This window comes from Rhincodon typus, chromosome 36, assembly GCF_021869965.1.
Source record: "Rhincodon typus isolate 14 chromosome 36, sRhiTyp1.1, whole genome shotgun sequence".
Lineage (NCBI taxonomy): Eukaryota > Metazoa > Chordata > Chondrichthyes > Orectolobiformes > Rhincodontidae > Rhincodon > Rhincodon typus.
Window position 1 is genome coordinate 2,988,054 of NC_063367.1, and position 18,337 is coordinate 3,006,390.

General features: G+C 45.5%; 1 protein-coding gene across 1 annotated transcript in view; it reads left to right on the forward strand.

Annotated features, from left to right (window-relative positions):
* LOC109916808 (fibrillin-1-like) overlaps positions 1-18,337 on the forward strand; it is a 589,008-nt gene that overhangs the window by 520,432 nt on the left and 50,239 nt on the right. Inside the window, exon 55 of the mRNA XM_048617021.1 lies at positions 15,546-15,752. Within this exon, the coding sequence (XP_048472978.1) occupies positions 15,546-15,752 (207 nt within the window). The remainder of the gene's footprint in view (positions 1-15,545; positions 15,753-18,337) is intronic.

The following is an 18,337-nucleotide window of genomic DNA, read 5'->3' on the forward strand; positions in this document are numbered from 1 at the left end:
GGTGGAGATAAGTTCGGTGGGGCAGGAGCAGGCGGAGACAATGGGTCAACCAGGGCATTCAGGTTTGTGGATTTTGGGAAGGAGATAGAAGCGGGCGGTGCGGGGTTGGGGAACGATGAGGTTGGAGGCCGTGGGTGGGAGGTCACCTGAGGTGATGAGGTTGTGGATGGTTTGGGAGATGATGGTTTGGTGCTCAGAGGTGGGGTCATGATCAAGGGGACGGTAGGAGGAGGTGTTGGAGAGTTAGCGTCTGGCCTCGGTGATGTAGAGGTCAGTGCGCCATACTACAACTGCGCCTCCCTTGTCTGCGGGTTTTATGGTGAGGTTGTGATTGGAGCGGAGGGCTGCACGTTCTGCAGGGGAGAGGTTGGAGTGGGTGAGAGGGGTGGAGAGGTTGAGGCGATTGATGTCTCGACGGCAGTTGGAGATAAAGAGGTCAAGGGAGGGTAGGAGGCCTTGGAGTGGTGTCCAGGAGGAGGGGGTGTGTTGGAGGCAGGAAAAGGGGTCAGTAGAGGGAGGGTTAGGTTCACGGTTGAAGAAGTAAGCACGGAGGCGGCGGAAAAACTGCTCTGTGTCCAAAAGTGAGCGGTATTCATTGATGTGTGGGTGGAGGAGGACAAAAGTAAGCCCTTTACTGAGGACTGACCGTTCGTCCTCAGTCAGGGGGAGGTCTGGGGGGGTGGTGAAGACTCGGCAGGGCTGGGTGTTGCTGTCTCCTCTGGAGCTGCTGGCTGTGGAGGCTGTGGGCGGAGCGACGTCGGCGTCGGCTGTGGGCGGAGTTGCGTCAGCATAGGCTGTGGGCGGCGTTGCGTCGGCGGTGGGCGGAGTTGCGTCGGCGGTGGACGGAGTTGCGTTGGCGTAGGCTGTGGGCGGAGTTGCATCGCCACTGGGCGGAGTTGCGTCGGCATCAGCGGTGGGCGGAGTTGTGTCCGCGTCGGTGATGGGCGGAGCGGCGTCGGCAGTTGGGGGAGCGGGGTAGGCGGTGGGAGCGGGGTAGGCGGTGGCAGCGGCGGTGACAGCAGCGGTGACAGTCGGCGCGACTTCAGTGTCTGTGGTGTTGGTCTCGGAAATGGAGGCGGTGGCATTGGCAGCGATGGCGTTGGCTGTCCCGGAAATGGGGTACCCGGCGGTGGCGGATGTGACGTCATCTGTGGGTTCTCCGACAGTGGCCTCATGGCCAATAGCGGCGGACACATTGTGGGGAAGGTCCTGGGTAGGGTTGGGGATTTGGGGGGTGGAGGAAGCCCGTTTTGGGTGGTAGGCACCAGTAAGTTTACTGTACTTACGGTTTTTAGTGTCCAATAAAGCTGAGTAGAATTGTGAGTTCAGGTTGTGGATCCTACGAAGAATAAAAAACAGGAGAGGTCCTTTGCAGGTCTGGGAGAGGGAGAATCTGAGCTGGGGTAGGCTTGATTGTAGTGCCCGGAGATGCCGGCGCATTGCTACGAGTGTGTGTTTCAGGGGTCGCAGGGAGAAACGCTTCTGAAGGATCTCAATGCCATGAATGTAGATATTGTCACGGTTGGGGCCAAATTGGGAAGGCTTGAATGTGGATTGTAGTCCATTGGGAATGATCTGGTTCCGTAGGCAGGTACTAAGAAAGGTGATGTGGCTGTAGTACCTGGTTTGCTTCAGGACATGGTCGAGCAGTTTCAAGGCCGAAGAGATTACGAGAGAATTGCAGCGGGAGACAGATCCCCTGAGGTTTGTCCGGAGGGAGGAGGGTAACTTCTTCAGGCTAGGCATCCTTAGAAGAGGCTTCGCAGTTGGGTTAAAATTGAATCAGACATAGTAGGAACTGCAGATGCTGGAGAATCCGAGACAACAAGGTGCAGAGCTGGATGAACACAGCAGGCCAAGCAGCATCATAGGAGCAGAAAGGCTGACATTTCGGGCCTAGACCCTTCACCAGAAATGGGGGAGGTGAAGGGGGTTCTGAAATAAATAGGGAGAGAGGGGGAGGCGGATAGAAGATGGATAGAGGAGAGGATAGGTGGAGAGGAAACAGACAGATCGAAGAGGCGGGGATGGAGCCAGTAAAGGTGAGTGTAGGTGGGGAGTTAGGGAGGGGATAGGTCAGTCCAGGGAGGATGGATAGGTCAAGGGGGCGGGAGGAGGTTAGTAGGTAGGAGATGGGGGTGCGGCTTGAGGTGGGAGGAGGGGATAGGTGGGAGGAAGAACAGGTTAGGGAGGCGGGAACAAGCTGGACTGGTTTTGGGATACGGTAGGGGGAGGGGAGATTTTGAAGCTTGTGAAATCCACATTGATACCATTGGGCTGCATGGTTCCCAAGCGAATATGAGTTGCTGTTCCTGCAACCTTCGGGTGGCATCGTTGTGGCACTGCAGGAGGCCCAGGATGGACATGTCGTCTGAGGAATGGGAGGGGGAGTTGAAATGGTTCGCAACTTGGAGGTGCATTTGTTTATTGCAAACTGAGCATAGGTGTTCTGCAAAGCGGTCCCTGAGCCTCCGCTTGGTTTCCCCGATGTAGTGGATTTGACTGATTTTAGTCTCTTGAGTTTCTGTAGTACTTTTTCTCTGCTGATATTAGTTGCCTTAATTTCCTCACGCTTATTAGGCCCTAGGTTACGCTCCATTTCTGGTAGGTAACTTGCGTCATTTAATGTGAAGTCAGGCACAAAATTTGTTTAATGACAATGCAATTTCCTCAACCTCTATAATATGAAGGCCTTGAAAGTGGAGTTGCAGGTAGACAGGGTAGTGAAGAAGGCATTTGATACGCATCCCTTTATTGGTCAGTCCATTGCTTCACGGATTTGGGTATCATGTTATGGTTGTACAGGACATTGGTTAGGCCACTTTTGGAGAATTGCGTGCAATTCTGGTGTCCCTCCAATAAGAAGGATGTTATGAAACTTGAAAGGGTTCAGAAAAGATATACAAGAATGTGGCCAGGGTTGGAGGGTTTTAGCTAAGGGAGAGGCTGAATAGACTGGGGCTATTTTCCCTGGAGCAGAGGTTGAGGGGTGACCTGATAGATATTTATAAAATCATGAGGGGCATGGATAGGTTGAGTAGGCAAGGTCATTTCCTCAGGGAAGGAGAGTCCAAAGCTAGAGGGCATAGGGTTAAGGTGAGAGGGGAAAGATTTAAAAGGGACCTAAGTGGCAACTTGTTCATGCAGAGGTTGGTGCATATATGGAATGAATTACCAGAGGAAGTGGAGGCTGATATAATTACAACATTTAAAAGGTATCCAGGGTGAAATGACTGCACAGAGGCCAGTATCCCGTCACCAAGTTGCCGTTTATTTACTTGTGCATAGTACGGAGTCAGTCCTGTTTCCCTAATCAGAGTAGATTTGAAATACAGATGGTTGTATTTTTATTATTTTAGGCCCTTTCACTTGCATTTTTTTGTTTCTAACCCAGGCGTAGCAGTAAGGACAAGCTCCCAGGAGGATAATGAGCTTGAGAGACAGCTCTCCTGTCACTCGGCCAACCTGGAGTCCATGCTGCCCCATCTCTTTAATTCCATGGCCTTCAACATTGCTAACAAGCCTGTGGGGTATGTGTAGGGTAAACATGGAAGTCCATGTATGCACATCGACCACGTTCTCCACATCAGCTTCTCTGTCAAGTTAGTTGAATTAACTGCTCAGAGGCTGGGTGCCGTCACCAAGTCACCCTTTATTTATTTGTGCACAATACACTGGCAGTCACCTGAACTGAGGCAATGCTAAATCTCCTGGTTATATTTTTTTTCCTCATTATACTCTTTCATTAAACTGTACAAAGATACAAAACAAAATCAAGGTGACAGTGAACAAAGCAAATAACAATTCATAGGGAAATGGGGACAGAGAAATGAACCCCAACTTTCACCATGCAATCAGTTAACAAATCAGTCAACAATTTACAGGGAAAAGGGGAAGATAACCAAACCCCAAATCCTACCGTAATTCGCCATAAGAAAAACTTTAGACAAAAGTATATACAAGATCAATCGATACAAACAGTAGAAAAACAATACATGCAACACTGACACCCATGGCAAACCAGCAGTCGGCCCACCCTTACTCACCTTCCGACAACCTCTATGACAGCCTCCCCCTATGCACCTTCCGGCTCTCAGCCCACCCCTACGCAGCTTCCAGTTCCTAGCCCGCCCCTATTCGTCCTCCAGCCACCTCTAGGACAGCCCATCCCTATACCTCCTCAGGATGACGGCTTTCGGGGTGACCTACGCGCCATCCGGCTTTCAGAACAACCTACTCTCCTTCGGCTTCTCGGCAAGGCCTACTAGACCCAGGAACACGCAAAACACAGTACATACAAAACAATCCAAGCATAAAGGCCGGAGTCCATGCTTAAAGGCCCGAGTCTGCGCCCAAAGGCAGCAAACACCCACCTCGCAGCATGCATACAAATACTGAGTCCATCCTTGAGGCCTGGTCCACTTGCAGAAACACAACAGGCTCCCAGACGCCAGGCCTACACCCGAGGATACAGCCCACCCACAGAGGGTCTGTCCATAATAGAGGCCTGGTCCACCCACAGAGGCCTAGCCCACTCACAGAAATACAGTCTAGTCGCAAATGCACAGCTGACTCATGGAGTCTCATTGCAGACACAAAAAGGTGAAAACACATGCAAAAGTAAAGTGCAAATACATAAAACAGTGGTACAAGGAGCAAGCTTTGCCATCAAGTCATCTTTGCTTCGATTCCAAAAACACTGGCGGTAACCAGCCAGCTTAAAAACACATTTCCCCACTGAGAATTAAAATTCAGCAGTAGCACTAGCTGTGACCCAGCCAGCCTGGAAATCAGTTCTCAAAAAGTGAAGAAGAATCCACAGTGCCACTGACTGTGGCCAGCCAGCTCGGAGTCAGCTGCCTAAACTGAGGCGATTCTAAATCTCCTGGTTATATTTTTTTTGTATCCCTAATCGGACGAGATGTGAAATACAGATGGTTGTATTTTTATTATTTTAGGCCCTTTCACTTGCATTTTTTTGTTTCTAACCCAGGCATGGCAGGAAGGACAAGCTCCCAGGAGGATTATGAGCTTGAGAGACAGCTCTCCTGTCACTCAGCCAACCTGGAGTCCATGCTGCCCCATCTCTTTCGTTCCATGGCCTTCAATGTTGCTGACAAGCCTGGGGGATATGTGTAGGTTAAACATGAAAGTCATGTACACACATCAACCACATTCCCCTCATCAGCTTCTCTGTCAAGTTAGTTGAAGTAACTGCACAGAGGCTGGGTGCCATCACCAAGTCACCCTTTATTTATTTGTGCACAGTACACTGGCAGTCCCCTGAACTGAAGCAATTCTAAATCTCCTGGTTATATATTTTTTACTGAGGAGATTCTAATCTCCTGGTCATTTTTTTGTCATGGCTAAGCCAATATAAATTTGTACTAATGACTGAACACTGTGATATTCTTAATTCAACATGTCAAAGTGCTGTTCTGTTTTTAAACAAAATAAGTGGGACAAACTCTATCAAGATTGAGTGGGTGAGTGAAATAACTGCACAAACGCTGGTATCCTGTCACCACGTCACCCTTTATTTGCTTGTGCATATTACACTGCCTGTGGCCAGCCAGCTTGGAGCCATTCCACTCAACTGAGGAGATTCTAATCTCCTGGGTTTTTTTTACTGAGGAGATTCTAATATCCTGGTTATAATTTTTTTTGTCGTGCATGTGCAGGTGTGAGACACAGCAAAAAAAACCAGTTGTGCAAATAACTTTATTAATATACCACCACCAGGAAAATCACCCGTATGACCCAAGCATCAGTATCAAGCAGAGCCCCCGTAGAGACAATCTCCTGGTTACATTGGTCAGCCAGAACTTTCCTGATTGGCCCAGGTTAGCAACCCCAATCAGAGATCTTGTAATCAACAAGATCCAGCTGATTCCAATCACTACATCCCTCCCCCTCTAACTCTGGGAAAGTAGGCCTGGTCTTTCCCTTGTAGCTTTTCTTGCAACGTTTTTGATCCGGTTTCTCTGATTCAGACTCTGACACGGGTGCAGTGTACCAAACCGTAGCCCGCCTCTTGCATCTGGAGCATCCCAGGAGAGTTTCCTCCTCTTCTTCCGGTGGTAATGGTATCAAGGCTGCATCCATCTCAGACTTTGAAGTTTCCTCAACACTAGACGGAAGGGGAGAGCTGTAGGTTTGATAGGCCTTCTGGCTGTTCTGAGCGGCAGGTATGTTTTGCTCCTGCCCCATTTGTGAGGTAATAATTTTCAGGTAATCCAGGTATTTGTCAGGACAGTATTACCTACCCGAATCATGGGACCTGACCTTGCATCAACCTCGCCTTGTACCCATACAGGGCCATTCCCGTGGTTCTGGCACCAAACTTCATCTCCTGAATTAAGTTGTCTCTTGTGATTAGTGGAGGCATGTGGCCGGCAATGGCGTTCCTGCTGCCATTTCACCCTACCCAAGGTCTGAATATGTAAGGTTTAACCTGGTCTTCTCCCCATCAGCAACTCTGCTGGAGCTGTCCCAGTTGTTGCATGCAGGGTGGTCCTATAATTGAACAGGAACTGCGACAGTTTTGTATGCAGTTACACTGTAGGCTGCTTCTCTAAGCCTGCCTTCAACATTTGGACTTCTGTTTCCACTAGACCATTGGACGATGGATAGTGTGGAGCTGTCCTTGTGCCTAATGCCATTGGATTTTATGAAATATTTGAATTCCCTGTGGGTAAATAACGTCCCATTGTCCATGACCATTACTCCCGTGAGTCTATGTATCTCAAGCGATGCTCACAGCTTCTTAATCATCATCCCTGAATTTGTCAAACGAACTTTATGCAAGTCCAACCACTTTGAATGATCAGGAACATTGAGCCTATAAAAGGACCAGCATAGTCAACATGAAGCCGGACTCCAGGGTTTACCTAGCCATTCCCATGAATGTGGGGATTTTGCTGGTAGCTACTTTTTGTCCTTTTTGGCACTCTGGGCACTGCCCCACCAACGCAGCTATGTCAGCATCCAACCCGGCCACTAGACATAACTTCTTCCTAGCATCTTCATCTTCAAAACCCCTGGATGACCCTGGCACTGTTTGGCCAGTATCTGACAGCGACCTTTACTCGGAGCAATCACCCTTACTCCCCGTTGTGATCTCTACAATGATCTAGTCTCGGCAGGACCAGAAAGGTTTCAGTCCTGGTTGCAATCACTTTTCTGTTTCCTCCAATACCACCAGCTGTTTTAGTTTCACTGGGACAGGATTTTTTTTCTATGTCCACAGTTGGATATTGTCTGTGGTGACTGGAAAGGTATCCAGGATGTTTAAAACCAAAACAGACTGTTCCAGGAGAGGTACCACCTGCTGAAGGCATCCGCATTAGCCACTTGGCTTCCTGGATGGTGTTCTAACTTGCACGCACTGAGAATAAGGGCCCAACACTGAATTCTACTGGAAGCTATGGGTGGCACCACCTTGTCTTCCTTCAGTACTCCTACCAGGGGTTTGTGATCAGTTACTATGACAAATTCCCATCTGTAAAGGTACTGGTGGAACTTCCTTACACCAAAGATGACCACCAAACCTACCTAGGTGTATTTACGTTCGGCATCAGCCAAAGTCCAGGAAGCATATGCTATCGGCATTCCTCTCTGTTGGGCCACCTGTGAGCCAACAGTACCCCAATACCATATGGGGAGGCACTCCCTCTCGCTTTGGTTCGTAGTGGGCCAATACCTGAGATGACAATAGCTGCTTTTTCGCTACCCTAAAGGATCTTCTTGGCTACACGACCATTTCCAAGGCTGACCCTTTTTCATAGCAGGTGTGAGGGTGCCAAGATGGAGGCAATGTTACATCTGAATTTTCCATAATCATTAACCCAAGGGAAAAACTAAGCTCTGGTACAGACGTGGGAGCTAGGGCTCCTTTGATCACCTTCGCTTTATCTTTATAGTTGTAACACAGTTTTGACAACTCAGTAACCCAAGTGGTCACTTGGGGTGCCTGGAACATACATTTTTCCCTTCGAAGGCATACACTCACCTGGGAGAAATGTTTATGTCCAGGTTCTCCAAGTATTCTTTATTGGTCTTCCCTGTTATTAATAATCATCCAGATAAATAGCAACCTGGGTTCACCCTTGTAAAATGTTTAATATATGTAACTTCCAGTGCACCTGAGTGTGCCACATTGCACACCTGACTGACCTGGTTTGAATCATAGAATCCCTACAGTGTATAAACAGGCCCTTCGGCCCAACAAGTCTACACTGATCCTCAGAGTATCCCATCCAGACCCATTCCCCTATAACCCACCTAATCTACACATCCCTGAACACTACGGGCAATTTAGCATGGCAAATCCACCTAACCTGCACATCTTTGGAATGTGGGAGGAAACCGGAGCACCTGGAGGAAACCCACGCAGACATGGGGAGAATGTGCAAACTCCACACAGACAGTTGCCTGAGACTGGAATCGAACCCAGGCCCCATGTTCTCCATGGTCCACTGGAAAAGGGCACAGGCTGATGATACCACAAATGGCAGTCTTGTATATTGATATCAACCCTTATCGGCATTAATTGTAGCATATTCTGGGACTCCTCATCCAGGCGCAATTGCAGGTAGGGGTGGCTTATGTCCAGCTTTGTAAAGGACAACCCCACTGCCAACTTAGTGTACAAGTCCTCTATGTGAGGGCTTGGTATTTATCCAGCTGCAAGAAGCGGTTTGCCATTTGTTTAAAATTCCCACATAGGTCAACTGAGCCGTCAGGCTTCACAATCAGTACGACCAGTGCTGCCCATTCTGCAAACTGCACTCCCCAGCCTCCTGATTTCCACCTCTACGTTCCCTACAAGGCAATCAGCACCGGGCAGACCTTGCAAAATCTCAGAATTGCTTCCTAGTCAACATGTAAAGTGGCTTTGGCCCCTTTGATAGTTCCAAGCCCTTTCTGAAATACTTCTAGGTATTTCACTAGGACCTCACTGAGGCAGCCATTTTCTAATTGAAAAATGTTGAATCGATTTAGGTGAATCTTTCTCAACCAACACCACCCCAATAAGCTTGACCCGAGCCTTTTACTACCATCAGTGGTAACTGCACCATATGCTTGCCATAGGAGACTGGAACCGAAGTCATGCCCTTAATCTGCAATGGTTCCCCAGTGTATGTTCTCAGTCTAACTGAGGTCTTGCAGAGTCCTGAGCGAATATAAGAAGACAGATTCTGCAGCCACAGATACAGCTGCGCTGGTATTGACCTCCATGGGAACTGGGTGACCACTTAACCAAACATTAATTTTAATGGGTTCCAGTTTGGATGTCATAAGCATTTTAATTGTTCCAAACCACATGTAGGCAGACTTTGTAGGGTGTACACTGTCCAGGGTAGCGGCCTATGAGTTTTCTTACTCAAGTCAGGCCTTGTAGGACTCCTTTGCTATCTCAAGTCTGCATACTGGCAGCAACTATGGCTTGCCGGCCCAGATCCTGAAGAACTTTTTAGCCGCTTGGCTGAGGCTCAGCTTTGTTGTGGGGTTTTGCTGTGGGCTGGGCTGGAATCCCTCTGCTCAGGATATGTCCTGCATGAGGCTCTGCAATTGCCTACACTGAAGTGGTGATCCCCAAGCTCAGTCGGACAGGTGAGGGAGTCCACTTCCATTGGGATGCCCTGTATCTCCCATGTTCCCCTTGCCGCATTTTCTAATGACAAAACCAGTTGTATTGCCTGTTTGAAGTCCAGTTGGGCTTCAGCTAGCAGGCGCCAGTGTCATTAATCCCACATACCAATTAGTCTCTCAGCATCACATTCAGGGTTAACCTAAAATCACACACCTCTGCCAGTCGTCTCAACCTCGTCAAAAATCCCAATACAGATTCCCCTGCGGCTCTAACAGCCAAATAAAACCAATAGCATCTCAGAATTAGAGGAGATTTGGGATTTGTAATATTCCTTAACCAACTCCATCAACTGTTGGAAGGTTTTAGTATCTGGTGACTCTGGAGAAGTTAAGCCCCTTTATAGCTGAAAATGCTGCGGGTCTGCAAGCTATCAGAAGGATTACTTGCTTGGCCTGCTGTGTTCATCCAGCCCTGCACCTTGTTGAGAAGGATTACTTGTTGCTTTTCATCTGTCCCAATGTCGTTTGCCCAGAAAAAGTATCACATTCTTTCCACATACCGCACCCAGTCTTTGATAGCAGGATCTAATGAGTCAAGCTTCCCAAATAAAAGCATGATGCCAGAAATGCTTACCTAACTCCAACTTGACTGTTGCAAGCGAATGTTCTTCAGGCATGACCTGTTTTCTCCCGTCGCCACTGAAATAACTGCACAGAGGCCGGTATCCTGTCACCAAGTCATTCTTTATTTACTTGTGCATAGTACAGTGCTGTGGCTAGCCAGCTCGGAGTCAGTCCCCTGGAATGAGGCGATTCTAGACATCCTGATTATACATATATTCTTTTTCTTTTTGTTTCCCCCATCAGCAAGTCATCCTTTATTTACTCATGTACAGTACACTGGCTGTGGCCACCCAGCTCAGAGTCATTGGTCATCCGGGACTTTCCTGATTGGCCTAGGTTAACAACCCCAATCAAGGATCTCATAGTCAACAAGATCCAGCTGGTTCCAATCACTACAATGGTACATGAATAGGAAGGGTTTGGAGTTAAGTGGGCCAAATGCTTGCAAATGGGACTACATTAATTTAGGATATCTTGTTGAAATGAACGAGTTGGACTGAAGAGTCTGTTTCCCTTGTACATCACTATGACTCTTGGGCACAGTGGTAATGTCCCCACCTCATTCGACCTCGCTGCAAACAAATACCCAAGTGCAACTCACAATTAGCCAATAAAACGTAATCACAAAATCCCTACAATGTGGAAGCAGGCCATTCAGCCCATCAAGTCTACACCAACCCCTCCGAAAAGCATTCCACCCAGACCCACTCGCCTAACTTATCCCTGTAACTCTGCATTTCTTATTGGCCAGTCCACCTAACCTGCACATCTTTGGACTAGTAAGATTCAATTCAAAGTCCTAAATTTGGAAGAACAGCCCTTCATTCTAAATTCTAATCAAATTGAAGATTGCTTCCTGAAATATGCAGAATATATACTAAGAAGTGTATGTTAGAGCACTTCCTAGTATATATTCTGCATATTTCAGGACGCAATCTTCAATCTTAGAGCTGAAACATGAGATGGTAAGAGAAAAGCAATAAATGAGAAAAAGAAAAACTTTTTTTTAATCCAAGTTATTAAGTTGTAAGGAGTCTATTCAGAAAAAGACAAGTTTATTCAATTTGATTGGCGAGACAGTAAAACAGAACATTATTTAAGTAGAGACAGACTGCAGAATTCTGCCGTACGAAGGGAGTAATCTCTTGCATGAATTACAAACTGCACGCAGGTACCTTAAGTAATGAGAGTCATAGAGGAATATAGCATGGAAACAAGCCCTTCAGCCCAAACTGGTCCATGCTGACCATAGTGCCCACTCAACTAGTTCCAATTGCCCGCATTTGGTTAATATAGTTCTAAACCCTTCCCATCCATGAACCTATCCAAATGTTTTTTTAAAAATTGCTATTGTACCTGCCTCAACCACTTTCTCTGGCTGTTCTATACCCTCTCTGCATGAAGCTGTTGCCTCTCAGGTCCTTCTTATATCTTTCCTCTGTCATCTTAAACCCATGCCCTCTAGTTTTTAATTCCCCATCCCTGGGAAAATGACTATATGCATTCATCCTATCTATGCCCCTCATGATTTTATACACCTCAATTAGGTCACCTCTCATTCTTCCACATTCCAAGGAAGAAAGTTCTAACCTGGCCAACCTCTCCCTATAACTTAGGCCTACTAGTCCTGACATCATCCTCGTGAGTTTTCTTTGCACGTTTTCCTGTTTAACTATGTCTTTCCGACAACAGTGTGACCAAAACTGTACACAATACTCCAAGTGCAGCCTCACCAGCGACTTATACAACTAACATAACATCCCAACTCCTATACTCAATGCCTCGACCAACGAAGACCAGCGTGCCAAATGCTTTCTTCACCACCCAGTCTACCTGTGACGCCACTTTTAATGGACTATGTACTTGTACTCCAAGGTCCCTCTGTTCCACAACACTCCTCAGGACCTTACCATTTACTGTGTAAGTCCTACCTCGGTTCGATTTTCCAAAGTGCAAAACCTCACAATTATCTGTATTGAATTGCATTTGCCAATACTCAGCCCACTTCCCTATCTGATCAAGATCCCTCTGTAATTTTTGATAACCTTCCTCACTATCGATACCTCCTAATTTTGTATCATCTGCAAACTTGCTAATCATGCCTTGTACATTCACACCCACATCATTTATGTAAATGACAAAGGACCCAGCACCGACCCCTCTGGCACACTACTAGTCACAGGCCTCCAGTCTGAGAAACAACCTTCAACCATCACCCTGTGCTCCTTACATTGAGCCAGTTTTGAATCCAAATAGCTCTCCTTGGATCCCATGCGACTTAACCTTCATGACTAGCCTGCTGTGCGGGACCTTGTCAAAGGCCTTACTAAAGTCCATATAGGCAACATCCACTGCCCTAACTGCATCTATCCTCTTGGAAAAACTATAAAAGGTTTATCAGACATGACTTGCTGTGTACAAATCCATGCTGACTAGCCCTCATCAGACTTTGACTATGCAAATGTTGGTTGATCTTGACCCTCAATATCCTCTCCAATAACTTGCCTACCACTAATGCCAGGCTCACTGGCCTGCAGTTCCCTGGCTTGTGTTTGCTAACTTTCATATACAATGGTAACATTAGCCACCCTCCAGTCTTCTGGAACTTCACCAGTGGCTAAAGATGAAGCAAAAATCTCTGCAAGGGCCTGTGCAATTTCTTTCCTAGCCTCCCACAACGTCCGAGGATGGACTTGTTCAGACCCAGGGGAATTATCCATCTTAATAAGATCTAAGGCTGCAAGCACCTCCTTTCTGATAATATGTATGCGATCCAAAACATCCCCACTTGTTACCCTTGTTTCCTTAGCATCTATGATTCACTGAGGAGAAATATTCATTAAAAATCTCCCCTATCTCCTGGGGCTCCACACATAGACAGCCATGCTGATCTTTAAAGGGACCTATTCTCTCCCTAGCCACTCTTTTAATATAGCTATAGAACCTTTCGGGATTATCTATAACCTTATCTGCCAGATATACCTCTTTTTGCTTTTCAGATTTCCCTCATAAGTGTGCTCTTACACTTTTTATAGTCATGTAGGGATTCACTTGAGCCCAATAGCTTAAACGCAGTGTATGCCTTCTTCTGTTTTCTGACCAGAGCCTCAATATCCCTGTCCCTGGACTCTTGATATCACACTTTTAAAAGCCTCCCATTTGCCGATTATTCTTCTTCTTTCAAACAGACCCACCCAATCTACCTCTGCTAGATCCTGCCTAATGACCTCAAAATTGGCCGTGCTCCAGTTTAGCACCTTAACCTATGGACTTGTCCTATCCTTTTCCATAACTATGTTAAAACTAAGAGAGTTATGGTCATTGCGCCCAAAGTGCTCTCCGACTGACACTTCAGTCACTTGCCTGACCTCATTTCCTAAGAAGAGGTCCAGTGTTACACCTTCCTAGTAGGGCCCTCTACATATTGATTTAGGAAACTTTCTTTGACACATTTGACAAATTCCACCCCGTTCGGGCCTTTTACACTTTGGATCGCCTAGTCAATGCAGGGGAAATTAAAATCTCCAACCAATACTACTGTATTATTCCTACAGGTGTCTGCAATCTCACTACACATCTGCTCCTCTAGTACCTGCTGGCTATTTGGGGGTCCGTAATACAGTCCTAACAGAATGACCATCCCCCTTCTTCTTTCTAAGTTCTAACCATAAAGACTATCCTCTCTAAGCACTGTTGTTATGTCCTCCCTTATCAAAAGGGCAATACCCTCCTCACTTACTTATACTTCTGTCACGCCTGTAACTTCTGCATCCTGGAACATTCCAGTCCTGCCCTTCTCTCAGCCATGTTTCTCTTATATTCCTGGAATATTATGGCTATAGTCCGGGGGATTTATCCACCTTAATGCACTTTAAGGCTGCAGACACCTCCTCTCTGGTAATATGTATGTGGTCGAAAACATCCCCAGTTGTTTCCCTTATTTCCTTAGCATCCTTGATTCTCTCCTCAGTAAGCACTGAGGAGAAATATTTATTAAAAATATCTCCTCTCTCCTGTGGCTCCACACATAGACGGTCATGCTGTTCTTTAAGGGGACCTATTCACTCCCTAGCCGCCCTTTTACTCTTAGTATAGCTATAGAACCTCGTGGGATTATCTTTAACCTTAATTGCCAGATCCATCTAATGACTATAATATCCCAGTTGGGTACCAATCCATGATCTGAGCTCATCTGTCTTACCAGTCAGGCCTAGTGTGTTGAAATAAATACACATTAAACCAGAAGACTTCACCTTAGGAAGGCAAATAGAATTGCACTTTATTGCAAGAGGGATGGAATAGATAAGTATGGAATTCTTGTTACAGCTATGCAGTAAAAAAGTGCAATATATAGGTGAGATCACAGTTAGAGTACTTCATACACCTTTGACCTCCCTGTGCAAGGCTTGCATTGGAGGTAATTAATAGGTTCACTAGGTTCATTCCTGAGATCACTTTTGAGAATGGTTGAACAGTTTGGGCCTCTGCTAATTGTGCTTTAGAAGAATGAGAGTAGCCTTAGTGAAGCATGTAATGTTCTGAGGGAACATGACAGGATGGATGACGAGGGGATGGTTCTGCTTGTGGAGAAATCTAAAACTGCAATGGTTTAAAAGTAAAGAGTCTCTTATTAAAAGACAGATCTAAAGAATTTTTTTCTCTCAGAAGGCCATTAATCTTTGAATTTCTCTACCCAAAAAAGCAGTGGAGACTTGAAGATATTACAGTGAAAAATGGAATTGTATTGGTTTGTAGTTCCACCATAGTTTTACTTGGATGTTATTGTTGATAGGTGATTTCTTTCTTGCAACTTTTGAAATAAATTGCATCATAATGATACTTAATTTAAGAACTCAATAATTCCTTTGTTATAAAGTAATCTATGATGTGTGAATGCATTTATCATAAGGAAGTAGTGAATTATTTTATAAAAAATCATTTTTGGAGGACATCGTGACAGCTGAAGTTAATGTGATTAGCTACTGGTGTGTTTTTAATATAATAAAGTTACAAATATAGTTTCAAAGTGTTAGGTATTGCATGTATGTTGGTACTAAATTTTAAAGGAATTAATGATTTGTAAGTTAATAAACCATTGCTTTTCAGTAATTTTATTAACTGTTTTAAATGCAATATTGGCAATGAAATTCAAAATCTTGGAAAAATCAAAGCAACAGGAGTGAATGTTACTCGAATTATCACAAAGCAAATCCAAATTTAATGATATGGGTAAAGATAACTGTTACATTTAAATAAAGTAAAAACTTACAAAAGGAATGTGATATATATTGATTTCATCAGATGTTGCAACACCTAATTTATTGCAGACAACCGTAAAGGTTTTTGTTTTTCGGAAGTGCTTCAGACTATGTGTCAGATGGCCTCCAGTAGTCGAAATCTTGTTACAAAATCAGAGTGCTGCTGTGATGGTGGACGTGGCTGGGGTACACAATGTGAAATCTGCCCTTTGCCAGGAACAGGACCTTATAAGAAACTATGTCCACTTGGACCTGGTTACACCACAGATGGAAAAGGTAATTTGTTAAATGTGATCAGAGATACTCTATAATTTCTTCTTTATTTTTCGCCTATGTTTATATAATTCATATGATATATTGGATTATAATATGATAATCCATATAATAATGCTTTTATATGAAAATAGTTTTAAAATTTGAAAGAGTGCTATGTTTTCATTCTTATGAGTGTTTTCAGATGTATTGACGTGGGTCACCCAAGGTACATATCCCTTCCTTTTCTTCCAACGCCCTACGAGCCCACCTCAGGCCTCAGCCGGTGACCCCCATCCTGCCTTCACTCGCCTGTGGTCTGGGTCCTCACTGCCTGGGACTCTTGTATTACCACAGCAACCATTGCTTCTCTGTCTACCTGCTACAACTGAAGAGCTGCTGGCACCCATTGGCCAGACCACCACCCTGCCTCCTTTCCCCATCATCACCTTGACTGAGGAATGACCTGCTGCTGGCTTCTTAAATGATATCCTGACATGTGATACAGTGGGTCTTCCTCGGAGGAGGTGATGGGGTTATCTCACTGGTTCTCAAACTGGTGGATGTGACCTCTGTCACTTGAATTATACTCTGCCTCAGCTATGAGCTCAACATACTCACTGAAACTTGATATTAAAGATCAGTTATTTTCTGATCTAGCTGCGAAGAGTTTCTTAAAGCTGAACTGCTCTAACTTATTACCTTCCATTTAACTTTTATTTTTTATTGGGTAGATCCAATGACCTCAGGAGTGCACCACCTGCACTTACCATTAGCCAGGTAAACTTCTATACAAGACCAGGCACAGGAAAAGGAAAGCTATTTTCACAGACTGAGATTCAAAAGGTAGCTTGTTAAAGATTTGAAGTTTAGGTCTCTGTAGAAGCATTTGAGGATTCAAACTAAATATTATGACTGTCATTGGAGTGATACTTGCTGATTTCTGTGCAGTTGCCATGTTCTTTGTGATGGAGTGTAGAAAGTTAGCTGGTGGTGAACATCTTACTTTCAGCAGAATAAGCAGGACTATTGTGGTCAGCACTGCTCAGAAGAAATATTTTTAAAACTAACAGGCCAATGATCTTCAAATCATCAACCTTCGTAGCCAAAGGAAAATATCAACGTTTTCTCTAGAGGTCAGATTTCTACTCTTCCACCCACTTGCTACTCCCATTGCTTGATTAATTTTATTGTCACATGTACTAAAATACAGTGAAAGCTTTGTTTACGACCAGGTACAGGCAGATCACAGCAAGCAAAGGATGTACAGACCAAAAAGACTTAGAGGCACACAGGTTATATTGCAGGTTGCATTATTTGAGTCCATTCAACAGCCAGATAACGGCCAGAAAGAAGCTGTTCCCGAACCTGTTTGTGCATGTGTTCAGGCTTTGGTATCTTCTGCCTGACAGAAGAGGTTGTAGGAGATCATTACCAGGGTGTGATGGGTCTTTGATGATGTTGATCGCCTTTCTGCAGCAGGGAGCCGTGTAAATAGAGTCCATGGATGAAAAGTTAGCTTTCATGATGGTCTGGGCTGTGCACACCACCTTCTGTAGTTTCTTATGGTCCTGGGCAGAGCAGTTGCCATACCAGGCCATTATGCACCTCGACAGTGTACTTTCAATGGTGCATCAATTGAAGTTAGTAAGGAAACTTATCGACATGGCAAATTTCCTGAGCCACCTGAGGAAGAAGAGGCATTGTTGTGCCTTCTTGACTGTCGTATTTACGTTGGACGTCCGGGACAGTTTGTCGGTTATTATCACTCCAAGGAACTTGATGCTCTCCACCCTCTCAACCTCAGTTCCACTGATGTAGATGGGGGCATGTTCTCCTCCTTTCTTTCTGAAGACGATGATTAGTTCTTTAGTTTTGCCGGCATTGAGAGACAGATTTTCATTGCACCGTATCACCAAGCCCTCTACCTTCCTTCTGTATTTTGACTTGTTGTTGTTAAATATCCATCCCACTAGATGGTGTTCGTTCGGAATTTGGCAACACAATCATAGGTGTACAGGGAGTACAGTAGGGGGCTGAGGACGCATCCTGGGGGGAGGGGTTCCAGTGTTGAGTGTTATTGTGGAGGAGGTGCAGATACCTATCCTCACTGATTGCGGCCTATGGGTCAGAAAACTGAGGATCCAATTGCAGAGGGCAGAGCCAAGAGCAAGGTCACATAGTTCTGAGATCAGTCAGGCGGGGATAATAGTGCTGAATGCAGAGCTGTAGTCAACAAGCAGGAGTCTGACGTGGGTGTCTTTGTTGTCCAGGTGTTCCACAGATGAGTGCAGGGCTAGGGATATGGCATCCTCGGTGGATCTGTTATGTCAGTAGGCAAACTGTAGGGGATTGAGGCAAGTTGGGAGACTGGAGTTGATGTGGGCCATCACTAGCCTCTCGAATCACTTTATGATTATTGAAGCCAGAGCTATTGGGCGGTAGTCATTAAGGCACACTGCATGTGCTTCAGGGTTCTCAGTGTCACTTGCTAACTCTTCAGAGCACTCTGTGTTGGTGCTGCTGCTGGAACAATTTAATTTGAATGAAGATAATGTGCAATGAGACCCATGATCTTTGCTTGCCCTCTAGTTCTACACGTATACCGA